We start from the raw sequence: 26,848 nt of genomic DNA on the forward strand, positions 1-26,848 counted from the left end.
CAGGACAACAACCTCTCCTTCAATGTCAGCAAGAACAAGGAGCTGATTGCGGACTACAGGGAACAGGGGGGTGCACACCCCCATCTACATCGACGGCCCACTGCTGAGAAGGTCAAGAGCTTGAAGTTAGTTCCTCTGTGTCCACAGCACTGAGAACTTAACATGGTCCTCTCCCACCAGAACAGCATGAAGAACGCACGACAGCGCCGCTTCTGCCTCAGAACAGCTTGAAGAAGGCACAGCGTGAAGAAGGCATGGCAACGCCGCTTCACTGAGCTCTTCAGTAAGGTCATTCTACTGCCAATGTTTGTCTATGGAGATTGCATGGCAGTGTACTCAATTTTATACACCTGTCAGCAACTGAAATAGCCGAATCCACTAATTTGAAGGGGTGTCCACATACTTTTGTATATGTAGTGTACTTGCATTCCCGTTTTTAAATTTATTTTATATTTTTTTCTATTATTATCTATATTATTATTATCACTGCATTGTTGGAAAGAAAGGAGAAAGGGGGAAACCTAGTCAGTTGTACAACTGTATGCATTCAACTGAAATGTGTCTTCCGCATTTAACCCAACCCCTCTGAATCAGAGAGGTGCGGGGGCCTGCCTTAATCGACATCCATGTCTTCGGTGCTCGGGGAACAGTGGGTTAACTGCCTTGCTCAAGGCCAGATCGACGAGCTCTCAAGGTAAGAATTTCACTGTCCTGTTTTACACCTGTTATATAATCTGCACATGGCTAATGAACTTTGAAACTTGAGATTCACCTGGTATTGTCACATCCTGCCCATGTTGTCGGTGTCCTGACCCCTCTTGTCAGGAAGTGAAGTCACAGCTGTGTAGGGAGCAAACACTGTCACAACACCAGATAATACAGAGGGAGAGAGATGGAGAGATGGGGGGCGCTGATTCACTGTCAGAGGGCCACCGGCTGCTGCGTCCGAAGTACCTTCACCTATGGCTGTGCCCTAAATGACACCTATGGCTGTGCCCTAAATGACACCTATGGCTGTGCCCCCTATTCCCAATCGGCCCTGGTCAAAAGTAGTGCACTATATAGGGAATAGGCTGCCATTTTGGATGAAACCCATGAGTCTCAAGTATCATTATTAAAACCTAGTGGCGCGGCGGTCTAGGCGGTCATTGTAAATAATAACTTGTTCTAAACTGACTTGCCTAGTTAACAAAAAAAAAAGTCATGCTGCATGTTTCCATTATCTGTGCTGGTAAATGACGAGAGCAGCTCAACAGTACCAAGTGTGTGGTGTGGTGCCGGATCCACTGGTGTGAGCCTATTTGAAAGGTCATGACTCATTTGTGGTGAGCTCTGTTGGTGAGAGCTGCAGGAGGGAGAGAGGATGAACATTTGAATCACTTCATACATGAGACAGGCCTGTTAATGTCGATGAATAGGCGGCCCCACTGAAGCCACAGTGTCTGGGCGAGGCACCTCACTCACTGCATGTCGACCGACTAAAGTTGCCATCTGTGTGCCAGGGTACCGTCATTCTTTTGGAGAGAGGGAGCCCTAAGAATAGTCTCAGACATTAAAGAGTGATACTGGGGAGAGAGGGAAAGAGGGAGAGAAGGAGAAGATGCTACGCCTCTGGCCCATTCAACTGACTCGTGGCTTTAACAAGGGTAAGTCATACTACCAAAAGTTCCTAACAAAGGATAGGGGGCTCTGTATTTCTTTCCTCGTGTTGATTTGTTTTGTTCAGCACAAGTCAAATATTATGCAATTAACTCTGCAGCAGAGAGACGATGACAAATGGTGTTTGTGGCGAAGAAACCCCCTTTGAGGAACTAGCAGCAATGCAATTTCATGCGGCTTGTGCCAAATAGTGTGTGTTCAAAGTCGACAATGTTTTAATTATGTCACTTTTGCAACGTCTCAGTGGTTTAAGTAATAAAAAAAACATAGCGGGTTTATGCAGCGGTTAAACCCTACTTCCTTTGTCAAATCAATAACCAAATCCTCTTAGGTAAAACTCATTGTTGCTCTGCTGTTTGGCTCAGATTATGTGCTCCTGTTCTTTGTTGGGTATTAGAGAGACGATTCAGATCCCTCCCCCACTGTTTAGTGAGATGACTTTTACCTACGTGTTAAGCTGTAAAGATTAAAGAAACAACGTAGCTTAAATGCTATATACATGTCAAGCGTGGTTTTGTGATTAGATGGTGGTGTTAACCTTTTATTCCGCATATACATAGATTCAAATCGAGGGGAAGATCATTCCTCGATCAGGGGGTCCAGGGATTGGGAAGAGGAATTTTGAGGTTAGATGATTGTGCAGTTGGATGTAGAGTAGCTACCGGACCCTATTTTGAAATTCAGCAGGCTTTGACACACCGGGCTATTGTCCCAATGTTGTCCCTGAAAATAACAGATAAAGACATTTCCCATCCATCTTCACAATCACAAATGTTCATATCCTCACACACACACACACACACCTGTTTCTTAGAGGGAGCTTGATCAAAATAGTGTAGTCCAAATCATTGGATATAAAGTTTTTGGAAAGTGTTTCTTTCAGTTAAGAAGTGTCCAACCTCGTTGAATAAAACATTCTGGTAAATTCAAATTAACCCAATATTTTCCCCTGACATAAGTGTTTCCCTCTGAAAGGCAGGAGGTGACTACCCTGCCAAAAGGAGGTGGGTGGCTTAGGCTGCCATGTTACATTAGCCTTGTGAGGTTCCTGCTCCAGGCCCCTTATGTTCCTCTGTCAAATTACTCTGTAAGGGAGAAGAGGCAGAAAGGCATGTTCACCAATCCAGTAATTATGTTTACTCCGCTCTCCCCAGCATGCACCATACTATAGCTGGTGGTCCGATGGGTAGCCTATTTCATATGAACCCATCCATTGTAACATGATTTAATTTGTAACATGATTTAAGTTGTAACACGATTTAATTTGAAACAAGCACAATTACATATTTCAAAAGACAAAAGTACATACTTTTGAAACAACTGAGCAGGAAAGAAAGAAAACGTGTAAAAAAAAAAAAAATCATGCCAGATCCTATTAGCAAAAGCATTTTAGTTCTAGCCCAGTGAGCTGTCCTGGACTGTTTCTCCAACATCTGTTTCTAATTATTCTGGGTTTTGTTATCAGATCCCCGTCTTTGGAAATTGCTTTGCAGATTTGCATATGGTTGGCGATAGACTATTAATTGCTTTTTATATTTTCTTAAGGAAACAAGGAGAATTAATGACAGCTCAAGGCCAATTAAGGCGAAAAACAAGTGCAGGAGGAGAAGTTGTCACACACAGCATCGGTCTGTCGCCGCTGTCACCGTCGAGCGCGTATGCGGTGGGTGGGAATGCCACCTGTGTGCCAACTGGTGCCCACCACCGCGAGAGAGGTACTGCTGGGAAAGACTATCTCCACTGAGCCCAGAGACCAACCATAGTGGAGAATGATCAGAGTAAAAACTCAGTGGTTTTACCACACAATGCTTCCTGATTCCTTGAAAACCAAACGCATGCATAGATGGAGAGAGTGAGAGAGAGAAAGAGAGAGGGAGGGAGGGAGTATGAGGCATCTCAGCAGATGCAGAGAGAGCCTGGAGAGAGAGCTGGAAGGCGGTGAGGGACAGTTGTGAGCTGGCATGTTGAGAGAGGCTTTTAGAGATGAAGCTCCAGCACAAACAAAGGGTTGAGCCAGCTGGGAGGGAGGGAGGTTGGGAGAGAGATTGTTGGCTCATGAAGGTCAGACTGTACTTGAAGAAACCTTGGTCTGTCTCAGGTAGCCAGACCTTTCTCTGAACTGAGACGGCGCTTGAAAACACTTCCATAGAAAAAAGTTGTTGCTTGCACCCACATTGTGTAAATCTGCCCTTAAATCTGCCACAGTTTCATGAATCCTTGATTGCAATACCTAATTTGTTAACCTCTGGAACCCTCAACTTTTTTTACATTTGAGACCAGACATAAAAAACAACAAAGCACAAGCTCCAACAACCATGTTAGAAATGTAACAACCAAGTGATAAAACCCTAAATATTAGCCCCTTCAAATGAACTTAAACTGATTGGTAGAAAATACCACTTTATATACAGTATGTGTGAGTTGCAGTAAGTTTTGGAATGGGTGGCTAGTCATGAACTAGTCCTGAACATGTCTATAACTAAAATCATTGTATTTGGTACAAATAATTTCCTAAATTATAGACCTCAGCTGAATCTGACAATGAATGATGTGGCTGTTGAGGAAGTTGAGGAAACTAAACTTCTCGGTGTCACCTTAAGACTGTAAATTGTCATGGTCAAGGCTTATTGATGTAATTGTTGTAACGATGGGGAGCATTTTGTCTGTGATAAAGAGATGCTCAACATTTTTAACACCACAGTCAACCAAACAGTCTCTAGTTGTATCTAATTTTATCTAATCTTGACTATTTCCCAGTGATATGGTCAAGTGCTGCAAAGAAGGAGCTAGAGCAGCACGTCTTGCATTTCAATGTACACCGAGGGCGAATGTCAACAGTATGCATGTCAGTCCCTCTTGGCTCAAAGTAGAGGAGAGATTGACTGCATCAATTCTTGTTTTTGTGAGAAATATGAATGTGTTGAAAATCCCAAATTGTCTGTGTAATGAACTTACATATAGCTCATACAAACATACTTACCCCACCAGACATGCCACCAGGGGTCTCTTCACAGTCCCGAGGTCCAGAACAAATTCAAGGAAATGACCAGTATTATGTTGAGCCATGATTGCATGGAACTCCCATCTTATATAGAGCAAACCTGGTTTCAAAAAACGAATAAAGTAACATCTCACAGCACCACGCCTCTCCCCATGCGACCTCATTTTTGTGTGTATGTACTGACATTGATGTGTAACTGGTAGATGCACACACACACACACACACTCTAAAACACATTCTATGCACATCCACACATTATTATTTTTTGGTTGTATTGCTTCTTTTCTTTGTGTGTCATTTGTGTGTTTTTGGTTGTATTTTTTTTTTAAATATACATGTAAATATATAGGTCTGTAATGTCTATGTTAATGTTTTTTTTTTTTAGATATATATATATATATATGTCAATTATAACGTCTTTATGTCCATGATGTTTTTTGTTATGTATTGGACCCCAGGAAGACGAGCTGTCGCCATTGGAGTCGGCTAATGGGGATCCTGATATAAATAAAATACCAAATTTTAAAAAAGTGTAAGGAAGCAAGATTAAGTGCCCCTGTTTGTGTGTGGTTAGTCGTTGAATCTCCTCCCCTTGGTGAACATGTCTTTAAGCGTTTCAGTCTTTTGATGTCTGGTACAGAACATGAGCTGAACAAGCCACAGAGAAGTCTGTGTCAGAAATGGAACCCTGCTCCTTATATAATGAACTGCTTTTAACCGGAGCCCTTTTGGGCCCTGGTTAAAAAATACTGTGCCATATTGGGAATAGGGTTCCATTTGGGATGCATAGGCCTGCTATAGCTCCAGCCTGTTCTCCCAATGTCTCTGGTAGTTGGCAACATGGTAGTTCTTATAAATGAGCAAAATGTGAAAAAAAAGATTACTAACAGATCTCAAAATAATTTACTGTATGGTAAACACACAGTTAGCAATCTAAAGCTGTATAGTATGTTCCCGAAAGGGAGAGTTCGACCTTTAGAAAATTAGATTGCTTATGTGTTGGAGTTGATTGTGATTTACATTATTTAATAACTCCAAACTTGAAATTTATTTAGTTTATTGTGCTTTTAATGTTCTGTATTTACTTTTTATCTATGTATCAGTGTTGGCTACAGTATCTTGTGTTTAAATGCCCACACCAGTAGAAATCCACTTTTTCAAGCTGAAAGATGATGGCCAAAGCTTACCCATGATGTTGCACAACAGTCATCACTTTAGTCAAAGTATGATTATATATGGGCTTGAAGTGACAAATCCGAACTTCGTGCAAATCCATGTGAATGCGGTGTCTTTTCCTATGGTATGACATACACATATTTTCAGCCTACGTTTCGTTTCAGGGCTAGGTTTTATTCGAATGTCACCACCCAACAGCATGGCATTGTTTATTCATCAGAAACAGCTGCAAAGTTCTTCCTCTTTGTGACTGAGATGAGCCAAACAGCCTTGTGTCCACTTTTTACCTGAAAATTATCAAAATTCATTGGATCATTTGTAAATTTTCATGTATTTTTGAGCTAGTCTGTATTCAAATATATATATCTCCCCCCGTTCCCCCAAGATGAATGGTTTTGGCCACATAAGTTTTGCTTCACTTCACACACCACTGCTTTGATTGGGGTAACGTTAGCTGGCAACCACAAGTGTCTATCCAGCTAATGAAAAGGCACCCGCAAAAGAAAATGTAAGGAACTTATAGTTAATTACATGTCATTTGCGGCATGCATGATCACTAGAAAAGTCATTGTAGCCTATAATTTCACTTCTCCTGTGAGAACCATGAGCATGGACTGGATTGGAAGCCAGCAACCTACAAAGGTTGCACCATGTCCATTACATTACATTACATTTAAGTCATTTAGCAGACGCTCTTACAAATTGGTGCATTCACCTTATGACATCCAGTGGAACAGCCACTTTACAATAGTGCATCTAAATCTTTTAAGGGGGGGGGGTGGGGTGAGAAGGATTACTTTATCCTATCCTAGGTATTCCTTAAAGAGGTGGGGTTTCAGGTGTCTCCGGAAGGTGGTGATTGACTCCGCTGTCCTGGCGTCGTGAGGGAGTTTGTTCCACCATTGGGGGGCCAGAGCAGCGAACAGTTTTGACTGGGCTGAGCGGGAACTGTACTTCCTCAGTGGTAGGGAGGCGAGCAGGCCAGAGGTGGATGAACGCAGTGCCCTTGTTTGGGTGTAGGGCCTGATCAGAGCCTGGAGGTACTGAGGTGCCGTTCCCCTCACAGCTCCGTAGGCAAGCACCATGGTCTTGTAGCGGATGCGAGCTTCAACTGGAAGCCAGTGGAGAGAGCGGAGGAGCGGGGTGACGTGAGAGAACTTGGGAAGGTTGAACACCAGACGGGCTGCGGCGTTCTGGATGAGTTGTAGGGGTTTAATGGCACAGGCAGGGAGCCCGGCCAACAGCGAGTTGCAGTAATCCAGACGGGAGATGACAAGTGCCTGGATTAGGACCTGCGCCGCTTCCTGTGTGAGGCAGGGTCGTACTCTGCGGATGTTGTAGAGCATGAACCTACAAGAACGGGCCACCGCCTTGATGTTAGTTGAGAACGACAGGGTGTTGTCCAGGATCACGCCAAGGTTCTTAGCGCTCTGGGAGGAGGACACAATGGAGTTGTCAACCGTGATGGCGAGATCATGGAACGGGCAGTCCTTCCCGGGAGGAAGAGCAGCTCCGTCTTGCCGAGGTTCAGCTTGAGGTGGTGATCCGTCATCCACACTGATATGTCTGCCAGACATGCAGAGATGCGATTCGCCACCTGGTCATCAGAAGGGGGAAAGGAGAAGATTAATTGTGTGTCGTCTGCATAGCAATGATAGGAGAGACCATGTGAGGTTATGACAGAGCCAAGTGACTTGGTGTATAGCGAGAATAGGAGAGGGCCTAGAACAGAGCCCTGGGGGACACCAGTGGTGAGAGCACGTGGTGAGGAGACAGATTCTCGCCACGCCACCTGGTAGGAGCGACCTGTCAGGTAGGACGCAATCCAAGCGTGGGCCGCGCCGGGAGATGCCCAACTCGGAGAGGGTGGAGAGGAGGATCTGATGGTTCACAGTATCGAAGGCAGCCGATAGGTCTAGAAGGATGAGAGCAGAGGAGAGAGAGTTAGCTTTAGCAGTGCGGAGCGCCTCCGTGATACAGAGAAGAGCAGTCTCAGTTGAATGACTAGTCTTGAAACCTGACTGATTTCGATCAAGAAGGTCATTCTGAGAGAGATAGCGGGAGAGCTGGCCAAGGACGGCACGTTCAAGAGTTTTGGAGAGAAAAGAAAGAAGGGATACTGGTCTGTAGTTGTTGACATCGGAGGGATCGAGTGTAGGTTTTTTCAGAAGGGGTGCAACTCTCGCTCTCTTGAAGACGGAAGGGACGTAGCCAGCGGTCAGGGATGAGTTGATGAGCGAGGTGAGGTAAGGGAGAAGGTCTCCGGAAATGGTCTGGAGAAGAGAGGAGGGGATAGGGTCAAGCGGGCAGGTTGTTGGGCGGCCGGCCGTAACAAGACGCGGGATTTCATCTGGAGAGAGAGGGGAGAAAGAGGTCAGAGCACAGGGTAGGGCAGTGTGAGCAGAACCAGCGGTGTCGTTTGACTTAGCAAACGAGGATCGGATGTCGTCGACCTTCTTTTCAAAATGGTTGACGAAGTCATCTGCAGAGAGGGAGGAGGGGGGGGGGGGGGGAGGAGGATTCAGGAGGGAGGAGAAGGTGGCAAAGAGCTTCCTAGGGTTAGAGGCAGATGCTTGGAATTTAGAGTGGTAGAAAGTGGCTTTAGCAGCAGAGACAGAAGAGGAAAATGTAGAGAGGAGGGAGTGAAAGGATGCCAGGTCCGCAGGGAGGCGAGTTTTCCTCCATTTCCGCTCGGCTGCCCGGAGCCCAATGTAGAAAAACACATATCAGCTATCTTTCAATCGTTATCCATATTACCTTCTTATTCGTTCTAACTATTTCTATGTCAGAGATAACAATAGATTGCCACATCAAAGATAGGCCAGTGGTTTCCATCTGTGGCGAAGTTTTCCCTAAATCAGTGCTTATGACAAATCCAGCTGACCAATCTTTTGAATACGGTGTAAAAGAAAAACAGCAAAAACAGCTAGCTAGATAAGGTTAGCAAGATAATGAGCTAGCTAGATAGCTAGCTAAGGTTAACATGCCTGCTAGCTACACTGACAACTATCAGTGCCCTATTTGTTGATGTTAACTCCACGTGGAAAGTCCCATTCCCAATCCTTGAATATATATATAAATAGCCTTTGTCATTCGTTGGAGGTGGAACCTAAACATGCATTTCATGTCTAGGACAGGAAATTGAAATAGTGGCGGCAACTTCCTCCTTGAAAGTCGCAAAACCAAGTGGATTCATAAAACGTTAGCATTAAACGTTCTGTACACTCATGTTGCAGTAGTTACAAATCAGTTGAGCGGCCATCACCTCCTTTTAAATGGTGCAACAACAAAAAAACGCTCTACAACCAATAACAAAATAACAACAAGCATGTGTCACGTAAACAACATTAAGCTACACCAGTGTTTTTCTCTGAGCATAGAGGGAGGGAGGCGGAGAGGGGAACAGATGGACGGCTTTCATTTTGTGATTATGAATCTAGTGGGTTATTTAGTCATGTTTCCGGGAATAAACAATGCTGTGATTAGGATTCACCAGACGCCCTGTGTTTGACGAAAACGGCTTTTAATAATTATCTTGGCACAATTAGAGTCACTGGGCCCTTCTGATTGCCATGGCTCCTCCAGGCAGGCTGCACTCCTCATGTTCCCTCTCTTTTTTCAATGTCTCTACTAGTCTATTTATAGTATATATTTTTTCTTGGAATCACAACAATAAGGTGAAGACTTTGTGGTACCTGCATGTAGAGTTGCAAAAAACCTGGGATTTTACAACCCTACGTTTCCCCCCCCTTTTCCTGTTCTCCTCTGAAATGGATTAGGAATCAATATGAATCACAACACTTTCTTCCCTTCCTTTGTGCAATAAATGTTGGGCATTTTTAGAGATAAAAATGGCAATACACACATTTTCAAGTGCATTAATTGTTCATAAAAGGAATGAAATGCATAGAAATAAAATACATTGAATGGGAGTTCCCCATTCAAGTCAATGATCAGTCTGTTCTATTCATTCTATTTCTATTTAATCCTACCCAATAGTCAAAATCCAGTTAGATAACCTTTGAAAAACTGGGCCCTGATGTGATTCCAACTTCCAAGCCTGTAGAATTGATATAGCCAACAACATTTTTCTGGAAGCAAAACTGTAAGACCCTGTGATATACAGTGCATTCGGAAAGTATTCCGACCCTTGACTTTTCCCATATTTTGTTACATTACAGCCTTACTCTAAAATAGATTTTTTTTTAAATCATCAATCTACACACAATACCCCATAATGAAAAAGAGGGGGGGGGGTGTTTTTATTAAAAATAAAAAACAGAAATACCTTCTTTACATAAGTATTCAGACCCTTTGCTATGAGACTCAAAATTGAGCTGAGGTGCATTCTGTTTCCATTGATCCTCCTTGAGATGTTTCTACAAATTGATTGAAGTCTACCTGTGGTAAATTCAATTGATTGGACATGATTTGGAAAGGCATATACCTGTCTATATGAGGTCCCACAGTTGACAGTGCATGTCAGAGCAAAAACCCAAAGCCATGAGGTCAAAGGAATTGTCCGTAGAGCTCCGAGACAAGATTGTGTCGAGGCACAGATCTGGGGAAAGGTACCAAAACATTTCTGCAGCATTGAAAGTCCCCAGGAACACAGTGGCCTCCATCATTCTTAAATCGAAGACGTTTAGAACCACCACTTCCTAGAGCTAGCTGCCCGACCAAACTGAGCAATCGGGGAAGAAGGTCTGATGAAACCAAGATTGAACTCTATGGCCTGAATTCCAAGCGTCACGTCTGGAGGAAACCTGGCACCATCTCTACGATGAAGCATGGTGGTGGCAGCATCATGCTGTGGAGATGTTTTTCAGCGGCAGGGACTGGGAGACTAGTCAGAATGAGAGGGAAAGATGAACGGAGGGAAGCACAGCGGGATCATTGAGGAAATTTGGAGAAACTCCCCAAATACAGGTGTGTCAAGCTTGTAGCTTCATACACAAGAAGACTTGAGGCTGTAATCGCTGCCAACGGTGCTTCAACAAAGCAAGGAGGTTTGGCAAAGGAACCCAGATCCTCAAAAAGTTATACAGCCGCACCATCGAGAGCTTCCTGACCGGTTGCATCACCGCCTGGTATGGCAACTGCTCGGCATCCGACTGTAAGGCGCCACAGATGGTAGTGCGTACAGCCCAGTTCATCACTGGGGCCAAGTTTCCTGCCATCCAGGACCTATATTATATTAGGCGGTGTCAGAGGAAAGGCCAAAAAACACGTCAATCATCCAAGTCATAGACTGTTCTCTCTGCTACCGAATGGCAAGCGGTACCGGAGTGCCAAGTCTAGATCCAAAAGGCTGCTTAACAGCTTCTACCCCAAGCCATAACACTGCTGAACAATTAATCACCCATACTATTTGCATTGACACTCCCCCCCCAGCTGTTTATTATCTATGCATAATTACTTTACCCCTACCTACATGTACAAATTACCTCGACTAACCTGTGCCCCCACACATTGACTCGGTACCCCCTGTATAGGGCCGCATTATTGTTATTTTATTGTGTTACTTTTCTTTTCTTTTTTTTTTACCTTAGTTTGAAAATATTTTCTTAACTGCATTGTTGGTTAAGGGCTTCTAAGTAAGCATTTCACGGTATTCGGCGCATGTGACAAATACAATTTGATTTGATTTGAGTAAAAAGGTCTGAATGCTTATGTAAATGTGATATTTCTATTTTTATTTATTTGCAAAAATGTCTAAAAACCTGTTTTTGCTTTTGGGTATTATGGGGGTATTATATTTAATTATGCGGTATTGTGTGTACATTGATGAGGGGGAGGGAAAAAATCATCCCTTTTAGAATAAGGCTGTAACTTAACAAAATGTGGAAAAAGTCAAGGGGTCTGAATACTTTCCGAATGCACTACAAAAGCGATCCAGGAGAAGGAAGAGGATGCGTTACAAATGGGCCCCTATTCCCTATATATTTAAGGAATAGGTTGCCCTTCAGGACATCCATCCATAGTGCTGTTTGAACCAAATCACAAAATAAGCGGATTTCTTATTCAGACAAGAGTCATGCTGCAGAGGGCAATCATCCTGAACCCTGTCCAGACGCAGACTGGGGTGAGGTGACTGAAAATGTCATAAAGTACCATTCCAGTTAATGAGACGTCAGAGTCCAAAAGCATGTAGAGGGCCAGGCAGGCAGCCCTGGTGCGTCTCTTACAGGGGTAATAACAATGGATCCTCAAAAGATTCACAGAATCAAAAAGGAAGCGGCCATGTCTCAAAAGAGGGCCAAATGTGAATGTCCTCACACCTTGGTATTTTTCTTTGAAAAGTGAGTTGGTGTGGATGGTAGAGGTGTCCCATTAATAGGAGCTGTAGAGCTGCTGTAAAATGGGTGATGATTTGGTTACCTCTGACCATATTAACCTTGACTTCCGCTCTGCAAGCACACACTCCCATCTAAGCAAACTAAAGAAAAAAGGAATGACATAGTGGTGATGAATATAAAGCTAGAACGTGCACTCGCTACATATTCAAATGAAAATAACATATTATATTCCAATTGCAGGGTAGGCTAATCACGTATGTCTTTTTGTTTATCATTTATTCTGTTCAATTGTCAGGGACCATGTGCAATCATGACACTGACTATTACTGGGTAAAATACAAAACTGAGCAAAGATCAGTGTCGAGGTGCGACGCTTTACCCTACTCCACAATGCAAGCAACAAAATTGTGATGGTTAGTGTTCATGTTCAATCATGTTACCATCTCTCGACTGGAGTGTCAAATAATAGCTTGTATAGTGTTATGCGTTTCTATATCTGTCTCTACCTCTAGAAATAGAATTACAGTAAAGGGCGTAGCCCATCAGACCACAACAATTTGACTGTACCCTCATGGATACACTCAGTAATTATATTTCTATGTTTCTACTTTTCTCTCAGGTGAAGTACGGCCATTTTGCCTTTGTGTGGGATGTGGCAGTGCTGGAGTATGTGGGCATCAACGATGAGGACTGCTCCTTCTACACTGTGGGGAACAAGGCACCAGACCGGGGATACGGCATCGCCCTGCAGCACGGCAGTCCATACAGGGACATCTTCTCCCAGAGGTACGTTGAACATTTAAGGCTTAATAAGTGCTAATATATGCTTAGAACAAGTAATATAATACATGCTATTTATTCAACAGGTTTATCGAAAGTGACTCACAGTAATGCATGCATATATTCTTTTGTATGGGTGGCCCCAGAGGGAATCGAACCAACAAACCATGCTGTAAACAGTGCCATGCTCTACCGACTGAGCCACACAGAGCTGCAAAAGGTGTTACTACAGTACACTATTCAGTGAACAAGCAGCCGTGTGCAAACATACAGGCTACCCTAACTACACGATTGCCTCATCTACAATGTGAGAAGGATTTAGTCGTTTCTGTTTTTGAAGTCAACCGCTGTATGGCCTTTCAGTGAAATGTCACCTTTTGTTCAGTGGACTGGAGTTTGTCCAAGTCATTTTGTGAAACAACATTTGTGAAACGACATCAAATGGAATTATAGGTGGTTGATAGTTTGACAAAGTACAGCAAGACAAAATGCTAAATCACTTGTCCATTAGAAATTACCTTAAAGATGACTGACAAGGGCATGTAGTAAAGCTCAATCAGGCCCCGTGCACCTGTAATGATGTGCTACTGCACTTGTTTTGATTTCTATACACACTAAGAGAGGATCCTTCATGCCATCAAGAGGCAGATGCAAGCTGAATTTGTATTTAGAATGAACAAGTGTGTGTGTGTGTGTGTGTGTGTGTGTGTGTGTGTGTGTGTGTGTGTGTGTGTGTGTGTGTGTGTGTGTGTGTGTGCGTGCGTGCGTGCGTGCGTGCGTGCGTGCGTGCGTGCGTGCGTGCGTGCGTGCGTGCGGGCGGGCGGGCGGGCGTGGCGGGTGGCGGGCGGGCGGGCGTCTGGTGCTCCTGTTTGTGCGTGTGTGTGTGCGCGTGTGTGCGTGCGTGCGTGTGGGCGTCTGGTGCTCCTGTTTGTGCGTGTGTGTGTGTGTGTGTGTGCGTGCGTGCGTGTGTGTGGGCGTCTGGTGCTCCTGTTTTGTGTGTGTGTGTGTGTGTGTGTGTGTGTGCGTGCGTGCGTGCGTGCGTGCGTGCGTGCGTGCGTGCGGGCGGGCGGGCGGGCGGGCGGGCGTGATTCAGTATTTCTTTTTATTCTATTTATTATTTTTATTCTATTTGCACCTCTTTGTCTACTGATGCACACAACTGCAGAATATTGCCACTAATGGTGGTTGTGAAAGTAAACAAGTTATTAATTGACAGTCCTATTTAATTCCGTGTCATTATTTCCAGGACTTTGTCAGGCTCTTGGGGAGCGCTTTCCAAGCTCATTTTAAAATAAAACAGTTTACTAAAAGTGTTCCCTATGGTTCCCAAACAATGCAAGAGAAATTACTGAGACAAAATTGTTTTGGAAACATGACTTCTTCTGACTTTTTGGATTACACAAGTCAATGAAGCACAACAATGAAATGATGGAGAAATTGTATTTGTCTCCCAGCAGTGGCTCTCCATGGTGTTCCCCACTATCATCACAGAGTTGGAGAGTAACTGATTACATGTAGTCTGTAACTGTAATCCATCACCAGCTAAAACAAACATACAGTCAATAATACAGTAGAAAAATATGTCTATATTCAATGTGAGCACATGAGGTGAGATAAGGGAGGTAAAGGCAAAAAAGCCATAGTGGCGAAGTAAATACAATATAGCAAGTTAAAAATAAAAAAAGTTTTAAAAAAAATACATTAAAAAAATAAACACTGGAATGGTAGATTTGCAGTGGAAGAATGTGCAAAGTAAAGATAATAATGGGGTTGCAAAGGAGCAAAATAAATAAATAAATACAGTAGGGGGAGAGGTAGTTGTTTGGGCTAAATTATAGATGGGCTATGTACAGGTGCAGTAATCTGTGAGCTGCTCTGATGACACACCAAATGTGTTTGATGGATCCGTTATGTCTTCTAATGCCTCTTAAGTGGAAAGTCATCCAAAAGTAAGTCATACAAGATTTGGGTAATCCTAAAATTACGTTACTGATTAGGGATATACTGATCATCAGTATTTATTATCAAACTGTGCCAACATTCCTCAACTATTGCTATTTGAAGGCATGGAATAGCTTGGGGTTGATATTGCGTTTGAATAAAAAACACGGATATCTCCAAGGGTTTTGTTGGCCTTGTCAATCAGAATTTCATGTCCTGAAAGACAATGGAGACAAAACATTGCCAAGCTATCAATAGTCAGTCAAATAGCCAGTGATTTTGTGTGTAATTAAGAGTGGGAGCCTGTGCAAGTGCACAGGGTATTGTTTTGGTCTCCAGTCTACTCACAAAATATTTCACCGTTTACAGTTCCCAGTGTATTAAGATTAAAAAGAATTGATCTGCTTTAACATTGTGGAAAGAGAGAGGGTGTATGTGTGTGTGTGTGTAGGTGTGGGGCACTACTCTGACAGTGAGGGTTCTATCCACTTCCCCTAATAGCACCTTGCTCTCCGCTGTCCTTCTATAGAGGGGGGGGGTGTCGTTGATAGAGTACTGCCATTACATTACTCATCACAAATACAACTTGTTGTTCACCTTGATAGAATCAAACAACCCAGAAGAAACAGTTCCCAGAGAGAAGTCGTGTTTGCCACTTACCGGAGAGAGTGTGAGTCACTGTGCCACCATACATTGATGTGTATATATAGTGTGCTGGTAATGATGTGTGGTACCCAGACTGAGTTGATCATCCAGATATAGTGTAGACAGAGTCAGAATGCTGCAGTTTTCAGGAATTCGATGAAAACTACTGATTTCAGGTGAGAACCCTATGAGCCTTGCACTTAAATAGCAGCAGCATACACACACAGCCACACAATCATATATACAGTGCATTCAGAAAGTATTCAGACCCCTTGACTTTTTCCACTTTTTGTTACATTATAGCCTTGTTCTAAAATGGATTAATCATGTTTTTCCTCATCATTCTACACACAATACCCCATAATGATAAAACATCACAACAATAAAACTAAAGTATAAACGTTTTAAAACTGAAATATGACATTTACATAAGTATTCACACCCTTTACTCAGTACTTTGTTGAAGCACCTTTGGCAATGATTACAGCATCAAGTCTTCTTAGGTATTACACTACAAGATTGGCACACCTGTATTTTGGGAGTTTCTCCCATTCTTCTCTGCAGATCCTTTCAAGCTCTGTCAGGTTGGATGGAGAGCGTCGCTGTACAGCTATTTTCAGGTCTCTCCCGATATGTTCGATCGGTTTTAAGTCTGGGCTCTGGCTGGGCCACTCAAGGACATTCAGAGACTTGTCCCGAAGCCACTCCTGCATTGTCGTGGCTGTGTGCTTAGGGTCGTTGTCCTGTTGGAAGGTGAATCTTTGCCCCAGTCTGAGGTCCTAAACACTCTGGAGCAGGTTTTCATCAAGGATCTCTGTGTACTTTACTCTGTTCATCTTTGTCTCGATCCTGACTAGTCTCCCAGTCCCTGCCGCTGAAAAACATCCCCACAGCATGATGCTGCCACCACCATACTTCACTGTAGGGATGGTGCCAGGTTTCGTCCAGACATGACGCTTGGCATTCAGGAGTTAAATATTGGTTTCATCAGACCAGAGAATCTTGCTTCTCATGGTCTGACAGTCCTTTAGGTGCCTTTTGGCTAACTCCAAGCGGGCTGGCCGCTCTACCATAAAGGCCTGATTTGTGGAGTGCTGCAGAGATGGTTGTCCTTCTGGAAGGTTCTCCCATCTCCACAGAGGTACTCTAGAGCTCTGTTAGTGACCATTGGGTTCTTTGTATCCTCCCTGACCAAGGCCTTTCTTCCCCGACTGCTCAGTTTGGCCGGGCGGCCAGCTCTAGGAAGAGTCTTTGTGGTTCAAAACTTCTTCCATTTAAGAATGATGGAGGCCACTGTGTTCTTGGGAACTTTCAATGCTACAGAAATGTTTTGGTACCTTTCCCCAGATCTGTGCCTTGGCACAATCCTGTCTCGGAGTTCTACAGACAATTCCTTCGAGCGCGGCAGGGCGGCAGGGTAGCCTAGTGGTTAGAGCGTTGGACTAGTAACCGAAAGGTTGCAAGTTCGAATCCCCGAGCTGACAAGGTACAAATCTGTCGTTCTGCCCCTGAACAGGCAGTTAACCCACTGTTCCTAGGCCGTCATTGAAAATAAGAATTTGTTCTTAACTGACTTGCCTAGTAAAATAAAGGTTAAAAAAATTTAAAAAACATGGTTTGGCTCACTGTCAACTGTGGGACCTTTTTATATAGTGTGTGCCTTTCCAAATCATGTCCAATCAATTGAATTTACCACAGGTGGATTCCAATGAATTTGTAGAAACATCTCAAGGAGGATCAATGGAAACAGGATGCACCTGAGCTCAATTTCGAGTCTCATAGCAAAGGGTCTGAATACTTACATAAATAAGGTATTTCTGTTTTTGCAAAAATGTCTAAAAACCTGTTTTCACTTTGTCATTATGGGGTATTGTGTGTAGATTGCTGAGGATAAAAAATTTAAAATCCATATTAGAATAAGGCTGTTAACGTAACAAAATGTGTAAAAAGCAAAAGGGTCTGAACAATACAGGTATCGACCACATTCCTCTTTTTTTCAATGTTTGCCTAAAATGACATAAAACCCAAATCTAACTGCCTGGAGCTCAGGACGTGAACCAAGGATATCCATATTCTTGATACCATTTGAAAGGAAATACTTTGAAGTTTGTGGAAATGTGAAATTAATAGAATATAACACATTAGATCTGGTAAAAGATAATACAAACAAAAAAACATGCTTTTTTTCAATTGATTATTTTGTTCCATCATCTTTGAAATGCAAGAGAAACAGCAGGGGTTCAACCTTTAGAGCCCTGTTCCTATATTTGAATATAAAAATAGATTTTATCAAACAGAACTATGCTACATTTTATCTCTGGGACCCTCGGGATGACAAATCAGAGCAAGATTACTGAATGTAAGTACAATATTTACCTTCAGAGGTGAATGTATCAAACCAGTTGCCGTGATAAAAGTTTTTGTTGTTGTTGTGCACTCTCCTCAAACATTTACATTACATTTAAGTCATTTAGCAGACGCTCTTATCCAGAGCGACTTACAAATTGGTGCATTCACCTTATGACCTCCAGTGGAACAGTAGTGCATCTAAATATTTTCAGGGGGGGGGGTGAGAGGGATTACTTTATCCTATCCTAGGTATTCCTTAAAGAGGTGGGGTTTCAGGTGTCTCCGGAAGGTGGTGATTGACTCCGCTGTCCTGGCGTCGTGAGGGAGTTTGTTCCACCATTGGGGGGCCAGAGCAGCGAACAGTTTTGACTGGGCTGAGCGGGAACTGTACTTCCTCAGTGGTAGGGAGGCGAGCAGGCCAGAGGTGGATGAACGCAGTGCCCTTGTTTGGGTGTAGGGCCTGATCAGAGCCTGGAGGTACTGAGGTGCCGTTCCCCTCACAGCTCCGTAGGCAAGCACCATGGTCTTGTAGCGGATGCGAGCTTCAACTGGAAGCCAGTGGAGGGAGCGGAGGAGCGGGGTGACGTGAGAGAACTTGGGAAGGTTGAACACCAGACGGGCTGCGGCGTTCTGGATGAGTTGTAGGGGTTTAATGGCACAGGCAGGGAGCCCAGCCAACAGCGAGTTGCAGTAATCCAGACGGGAGATGACAAGTGCCTGGATTAGGACCTGCGCCGCTTCCTGTGTGAGGCAGGGTCGTACTCTGCGGATGTTGTAGAGCATGAACCTACAGGAACGGGCCACCGCCTTGATGTTAGTTGAGAACGACAGGGTGTTGTCCAGGATCACGCCAAGGTTCTTAGCGCTCTGGGAGGAGGACACAATGGAGTTGTCAACCGTGATGGCGAGATCATGGAACGGGCAGTCCTTCCCCGGGAGGAAGAGCAGCTCCGTCTTGCCGAGGTTCAGCTTGAGGTGGTGATCCGTCATCCACACGGATATGTCTGCCAGACATGCAGAGATGCGATTCGCCACCTGGTCATCAGAAGGGGGAAAGGAGAAGATTAATTGTGTGTCGTCTGCATAGCAATGATAGGAGAGACCATGTGAGGTTATGACAGAGCCAAGTGACTTGGTGTAGTGGTGAGAGCACGTGGTGTGGAGAGAATAGGAGAGGGCCTGGGCCGCGCCGGAGATGAAGGGATACTGGTCTAGAAGGATGAGAGCAGAGGAGAGAGAGTTGTTGACATACGGAGTTGGAGTCTTGAAACCTGACTGATTTGTCAAGAAGGTCATTCTTTTTCAGAACTGGTCTGTAGGTTGTCGGAGGGCAACAGAAGGGGTCTCGCTCTCTTGAAGACGGAAGGGACGTAGCCAGCGGTCAGGGATGAGTTGATGAGCGAGGTGAGGTAAGGGAGAAGGTCTCCGGAAATGGTCTGGAGAAGAGAGGAGGGGAGAGGGTCAAGCGGGCAGGTTGTTGGGCGGCCGGCCGTCACAAGACGCGAGATTTCATCTGGAGAGAGAGGGGAGAAAGAGGTCAGAGCACAGGGTAGGGCAGTGTGAGCAGAACCAGCGGTGTCGTTTGACTTAGCAAACGAGGATCGGATGTCGTCGACCTTCTTTTCAAAATGGTTGACGAAGTCATCTGCAGAGAGGGAGGAGGGGGAGGGGGAGGAGGATTCAGGAGGGAGGAGAAGGTTGCAAAGAGCTTCCTAGGGTTAGAGGCAGATGCTTGGAATTTAGAGTGGTAGAAAGTGGCTTTAGCAGCAGAGAGAGAAGAGGAAAATGTAGAGAGGAGGGAGTGAAAGGATGTCAGGTCCGCAGGGAGGCGAGTTTTCCTCCATTTCCGCTCGGCTGCCCGGAGCCCTGTTCTGTGAGCTCGCAATGAGTCGTCGAGCCACGGAGCGGGAGGGGAGGACCGAGCCGGCCTGGAGGATAGGGGACATAGAGAGTCAAAGGATGCAGAAAGGGAGGAGAGGAGGGTTGAGGAGGCAGAATCAGGAGATAGGTTGGAGAAGGTTTGAGCAGAGGGAAGAGATGATAGGATGGAAGAGGAGAGAGTAGCGGGGAGAGAGAGCGAAGGTTGGGACGGCGCGATACCATCCGAGTAGGGGCAGTGTGGGAAGTGTTGGATGAGAGCGAGAGGGAAAAGGATACAAGGTAGTGGTCGGAGACTTGGAGGGAGTTGCAACGAGGTTAGTGGAAGAACAGCATCTAGTAAAGATGAGGTCGAGCGTATTTCCTGCCTTGTGAGTAGGGGGGGAAGGTGAGAGGGTGAGGTCAAAAGAGGAGAGGAGTGGAAAGAAGGAGGCAGAGAGGAATGAGTCAAAGGTAGGCGTGGGGAGGTTAAAGTCGCCCAGAACTGTGAGAGGTGAGCCGTCCTCAGGAAAGGAGCTTATCAAGGCATCAAGCTCATTGATGAACTCTCCGAGGGAACCTGGAGGGCGATAAATGATAAGGATGTTAAGCTTGAAAGGGCTGGTAACTGTGACAGCATGGAATTCAAAGGAGGCGATAGACAGATGGGTAAGGGGAGAAAGAGAGAATGACCACTTGGGAGAGATGAGGATCCCGGTGCCACCACCCCGCTGACCAGAAGCTCTCGGGGTGTGCGAGAACACGTGGGCAGACGAAGAGAGAGCAGTAGGAGTAGCAGTGTTGTCTGTGGTGATCCATGTTTCCGTCAGTGCCAAGAAGTCGAGGGACTGGAGGGAGACATAGGCGGAGATGAACTCTGCCTTGTTGGCCGCAGATCGGCAGTTCCAGAGGCTACCGGAGACCTGGAACTCCACGTGGGTCGTGCGCGCTGGGACCACCAGATTAGGGTGGCCGCGGCCACGCGGTGTGGAGCGTTTGTATGGTCTGTGCAGAGAGGAGAGAACAGGGATAGACAGACACATAGTTGACAGGCTACACAAGAGGCTACGCTAATGCAAAGGAGATTGGAATGACAAGTGGACTACACGTCACGAGTGTTCAGAGAGTTAAGCTTACGTAGCAAGAATCTTATTGACTAAAATGATTAAAATGATACAGTACTGCTGAAGTAGGCTAGCTGGCAGAGGCTGCGTTGTTGACTAAGTAGGCTAGTTGGCATTGGCTGGGTTGTTGACACTACACTAATCAAGTCGTTCCGTTGAGTGTAATAGTTTCTACTGTGCTGCTATTCGGGGCTAGCTGGCTAGCTAGCAGTGTTGATTACGTTACGTTGCGTTAAAAGAACGACAATAGCTGGCTGGCTAACCTAGGAAATCGCTCTAGACTACACAATTATCTTTGATACAAAGACGGCTATGTAGCTAGCTATGTAGCTAGCTACGATCAAACAAATCAAGCCGTTGTACTGTAATGAAATGAAATGAAAAATGTGATACTACCTGTGGAGCGGCGAAATGCGACCGGATTGTTGAGTGCAGAAGTTCTGTTCGGTAGACATTGGCTAGCTGTTGGCTAGCTAGCAGAGTCTCCTATGTTAAGGACGACATAAAACTACACACTCTAAACTACACAATTATCTTGGGTACGAAGACAGCAAAGACAACTATGTAGCTAGCTAACACTACACTAATCAAGTCGTTCAGTTGAGTGTAATAGTTGTGCTGCTAATCGGTAGACGGTGGACTAGCTAACGGTGGACGTTAGCTAGCTGGCTAGCTGCAGGGCAGTGTAGACTGCGTTAGGACGACGAAATACGATAATTACGCAATTATCTATGATACAAAGACGGCTGTGTAGCTAGCTAAGAAGAAATTGCTAAGATTAGACAAATCAAACCGTTGTACTATAATGAAATGTAATGAAATGTAATACTACCTGCGGACCGAGTGCAGATGCGACCGCTCGCTCCAACCCGGAAGTGCTCTTCCGGGTTCATGATGTTTTTTTCACTGTAATAGCTACTGTAAATTGGACAGTGCAGTGGAGTGGAGGGACAACGATCCCTCCGGTGGAGGGACACCGATCCCGTAGAGGTTAAATTGCCTAAAAGAGATGGGAATGCTTTGCCAGGAAACTATTACTTGAATTGTATCGTATTTCTTGGAATCAGTGTCGGTGGAGCCCTCCCAAAGTGGTGAGGATATTGACCCTAGTAATGGCATTTAGCCACCAATGGCACAGTGAGTGACAGTGTTCTTCTTAGATCTTGAGGGTCCATGGCGCTCTGTGCATGTGTGCGTCTTTCGGGGTCGATTTCCAGTTTGTGGAAATTACTTGATTTTGTGGAGGCTCCACTGTGGCAGCGGTGAGAATGAGATCGACACCTGACATTGTCAACCTCTCGTCATCTGGAACAACGACAGAACTGTCACTTACAGTCCCGTCCATCAACATTAGACAAACTCACGTCCCCTGAAACTCTCATTAAAACCCATAAGTGGGATTTAATGAATGAGTAGTTGACATTTCTGCTATCTTATCAGAGATTCCCTCAGTTGTTTGCTTCATCCCCATAAATGGGTCGCTACACTGTGAAAATACATTTGCAAGTACAGTTTGTGACCTAAGATTGCTTGAATGTTATATAGGGATTTGTTCAAAGTTCTAGAAATCATATTCTTGTAGCTGACTGAGATTTGATCAGCTAGATACAAATATATTGCAAATGGAGTGGAGATATGTATTCATCACCAAACATGCTATGCAGTTAGGTAGTTAGCCATTTGCTTTCTGTTTGTATTCTTATTTTGTACTATTTCTTATTGTTCTTGCGTTTGGGGGGCAGGTAGCCTAGTGGTTAGTGTGTTGGGCCACCAACCAAAAGGTTGCTTGAACAAAACCCCAAGCTGACAAGGTAAGAATCTGTTGTTCTGCTTCTGAACAAGGCAGTCAACCCACTGTTCCTAGGCCGTCATTGTAAATAAGATTTTTTTCTTAACTGACTTGACTAGTTAAATAAAGGTACAAATGTAAGTGTTGAGAAGGAACCTGCAAGTACGCATTTCATTGGACTAGGTACACCGTATACCATGCTTATCCCGTACATACGGCTAATAAAACCTGAAGCTCTCTGGACTCTTTTCCCCCCTCTCATACTGCTTTGTGTGATTCGATTGTTGCAGTGGCCTAATTGTACCACTAATTATGATGATTTGTGACTGTGAATCTGGAATGGGCATGAGTGGCATTGTGAAGACAAGCTCTTTGGAGGTAGCAGTCAGACAGTGAGAACACGGTTTGGCTGGCTGTGTGGGATTAGTAGCATGGCCGACACGCCTCCCTCGTCCTAAGGAGTTGCTACTCAGAGTTCACTTTCTGCAAGGAGCTCATTTTAGAACAGTTTCTCTCCTGTGCTTTTTTTGACATTGTGTAACCATGTTGTCAGAAATTCCCCCAGGTGGAACATACTGGAACGTTCCCTGTTTTTGCTATTTCTTTGTCAGATTGAATTGTTTCTTCTAAAGTTTGGATGCACCCTCTTGCATAGGTTATAACTAGAGATAAGATAAGAGCAGAATACGATAAGATAATGAATTTATTATCCACATGGGGACATTTTGTGTGCGGCTCTGTGCATACATTAAACACATGCATATCAAGCGTAGACAAAAGACAATAAACAATTATTACAAACAATAAATACAACCAGTGAGGGTAGACAAAGTGCAGTTCATGTGGGAATCCTAATTATTCTGAACACAATACACATTTGTACACTATCGACTACAGCAGTGTTTCTCAACTCCAGTCCTTGAGTACCCCAACGGTACACACTTTTTGTAGTCTTGGACAAGCACACTTGCCAACTAATCATCAAGCCCTCGATGAGTGGAATCAGGTGTGTTTGTCCACCCACAACAGCACAAACATTTGTGCTGTTGGGGGTACTCGAGGACTGGAGTTGGGAAACATTGGACTACAGTATCAACTAAAGGCCTGCCTGCTGGACCTACTCGTGTTTGTCATTTAGAAGCCTTATTGCCTCTGGGATAAACAATTGTTTGGCTCTCTTATTTTTTTTATTTTTTTTCACGACTGTCTTGGTGGGCTTGGACCATGTTAGTTTGTTTGGCTCTCTTATTGTCAACCTGAGGGGAGTAGCTCACACTCCTGATATTGAAGATGTCTGGGGCCCTAGAGTACCTTAATTTAATGATCTGTCTCCTTGAGAAGCAATTTGCCTATGGATACGAACCTGAGACACAATTCTGGTTGAAAGACTCTGGACCCCAGATTTATCACGTTGTGTGTGTGTGTGTGTGTGTGTGTGTGTGTGTTTGCGTGTGTGTTTGCGTGTGTGTGTGTTTGCGTGTGTGTGTGTGTTTGCGTGTGTGTGTGTGTGTGTCTTTGAATGTGGGTTGTATGTGCCTTTGTCTGTGTTCAACTGAAATGTAGCATCTCAGATGTTATCATTTGTTTGCATCACCGTGGAATTTCTGCTTTTCCTTTTTTCTTTTCTTTTCTTTTTTTCTTGTCTTCTCTTTAGTCCTATCAAGTATGGTAGTTTGTCTGCCTCTGTCAAAACCATCTAATAACGTATGATCATTTCTGCAGCAGCTGGTTGCCTTGGAAACAGCTCCAGTAGTCCACACTAATCGCCATGCAGAGCCCAGGAGGCAGAGAGGCTGGTTGGTACAGCAGCCAGGTTACCCGTGATACAAGTCAGTATTGGACGTCTATCCAGGTCTGAGGACATCGGGAGATGACGTGGAAACGGCCACTAGGGGCAACAGTGTTACCTTCAAGTATGTTTCGGTTTTGCTAGGGTGTTGTGGACAGGGATGGGTGTAAGCATCTGCCTCTGATTCCAAGTTCGAATCCAGCGATAGAAAGTTGTTTTTTATATTTTGGTTTTAAGCCTATCCCAAACCTTTTGACATTTGAGAAACATGGATGGACGTCTAATTCTGACGTGAGACTGTACAGAACTTCCCACCTACCTCCAGTGATAGAAACATGTCAATAGACTGCATACATTACATGTGTGACATTAGATCATTTTCCTGGAATGAGAGCTTGGCCTAACAACACGGAACTCCTCGGCAACACTGTGATGTCATGAAGTGATGTCATGAAGTGGGTGTGCGCGCGTGTGTGTGTGCATGTGTTGTCACCAGAGAGCATGAGTAAGAGTGATCAGCCCTTTACAATCGGTTATGGACTAGAGCTAGGTCACTATTCAGAGTTCTCTACAGCCCAGGTCATGCAGAGCCTGAAAGATGAAAATACCAACCAACCTACTGCGCACACACACAGGCACACATTTTATAACTAACCCCAAGTGACACATTGGTGAACCCCTGATCCAGTCACTAGAATGACACGGTGGTTGAGAGGGACAAGGCTGTTCTTATTGTGTACAGGCCCAGATCAGCCATCCAGTCACCTTGGAGGTGACATTTCTCTAGCCCCAGTTGGAGCTCATCTGTTGGGACGATACCTCCTGTCACCACTGCACAGGGCCAGGGGGAACGCAAGCCCTCCATCACTCCATCTTACCGTGCGGTGACATATACAGTATAATTGGGGTGAGGAGGGGTCGCCTCTTTTGTATTGCCTGTGTGGCTCATGGTAGCTAATGGAAACACATAGTGGAAAAATAACCTGTATTCTATTTGGAAGTCACAGTGTGCTGTGAGTACACCAGATGCATTGGAGACAGGTCTTAATAGTAGTTGCAATAGAATAAATCATTTTTTTATGTAAATAGAAACATGTCTTATTCTCTATATACTACATGAGGTGAACATAGGGTGGCAGTTAAGAGTGTTGGGCCAGTAACCGAAAGGTCACTGGTTCGAATCCCCTAGCCGACTAGGTGAAAAATCTGTCAATGTGCTCTTGAGCAAGGCGCTTAACCCTAGTCGGTCTGGGTAAGAGTGTGTGCTAAATTACTAAAATGTAAATGAACAACTTCATGTGATATGTCTGTTTTGGAGAAAAACATGGCAATAAAAGAGCAACATTTCCACAGAGATAAAACATAGAGAAAAATGTTATCATATTACTCCACTTAGTGCATGAAAGCAGTGATAAACGACTAAGCTCTTAGGGTAGCTTTCCACATTGACCAATCTTCTTTGGCCACGATCTCAAGTATTTTGTTTACTCTAAAGTATAATCACTTTTTTTCCAGTTCTTTTCTTTTAAGCTACTAAAATGCATCTATCGTATGTGTCTGTGTGCGTGCGTGTGACGGGGGGGGTTGGGTTAAAGAGCAAAACACACATTTCTGTGCACTGTAAGGGAAATAGAGGACAATGAAGTATTCTGAAATATTGAAAAGCAAGCAAAAACCCATACTGGAAAATCTGAGCACTTGGATGACTTCTGAGATTGATGGAATTGAATATGTTTGACGGAATTGCTGTCTGCATTTTGATAACCGAGGTATCTCCCTCATTCCATTCCATTAGATTGAGTGCAATCCCTCTTTCCATTGTTTTCCTTTTCGGACCTGTCTTTGTCGGCGGCATAACAACTACAGTATCAATCGTCGAAGCTCAAATCTCGGACCAACTTTGATTAATCAAGATGACATTTCTTCCAATATCAAATCAAATCAAAAATCAAATCAAATGTTATTTGTCACATGAGCCGAATACAACAGGTGTAGAGCTTACTTATGCTTACTTACAAGCCCTTAACAAACAATGCCGTTTTAAGAAAAATACCTAAAAACATAAGAAATAAAGTAACAAGTGATTAAAGAGCAGCAGTAAAATAACAATAGCGAGGCAATATACAGGGGGTACCGGTACAGAGTCAATGTGCGGGGGTCACCGGTTAGTCGAGATAATTGAGGTAATACATACACGTGGGTAGAGTTATTAAAGTGACTTATGCATAGATAATAACAGAGAGTAGCAGCAGCGTAAAAGAGGGGGGCAATGCAAGTAGTCTGGGTAGCCAATTGATTAGATGTTCAGGAGTCTTACGGCTTGGGGGTAGAAGCTGTTTAGAAGCCTCTTGGACCTAGACTTGGCGCTCTGGTATCGCTTGCCATGCGGTAGCAGAGAGAACAGTCTATGACTAGGGTGGCTGGAGTCTTTGACATTTT

General features: G+C 44.3%; 1 protein-coding gene across 1 annotated transcript in view; it reads left to right on the forward strand.

Moving 5' to 3' along the window:
• grid2 (glutamate receptor, ionotropic, delta 2) overlaps positions 1-26,848 on the forward strand; it is a 355,133-nt gene that overhangs the window by 310,297 nt on the left and 17,988 nt on the right. Inside the window, exon 13 of the mRNA XM_065026484.1 lies at positions 12,755-12,921. Coding sequence (XP_064882556.1) covers positions 12,755-12,921 — 167 coding nt within the window. The remainder of the gene's footprint in view (positions 1-12,754; positions 12,922-26,848) is intronic.

Source organism: Oncorhynchus nerka, linkage group LG13, assembly GCF_034236695.1.
Source record: "Oncorhynchus nerka isolate Pitt River linkage group LG13, Oner_Uvic_2.0, whole genome shotgun sequence".
NCBI classification, from domain to species: domain Eukaryota; kingdom Metazoa; phylum Chordata; class Actinopteri; order Salmoniformes; family Salmonidae; genus Oncorhynchus; species Oncorhynchus nerka.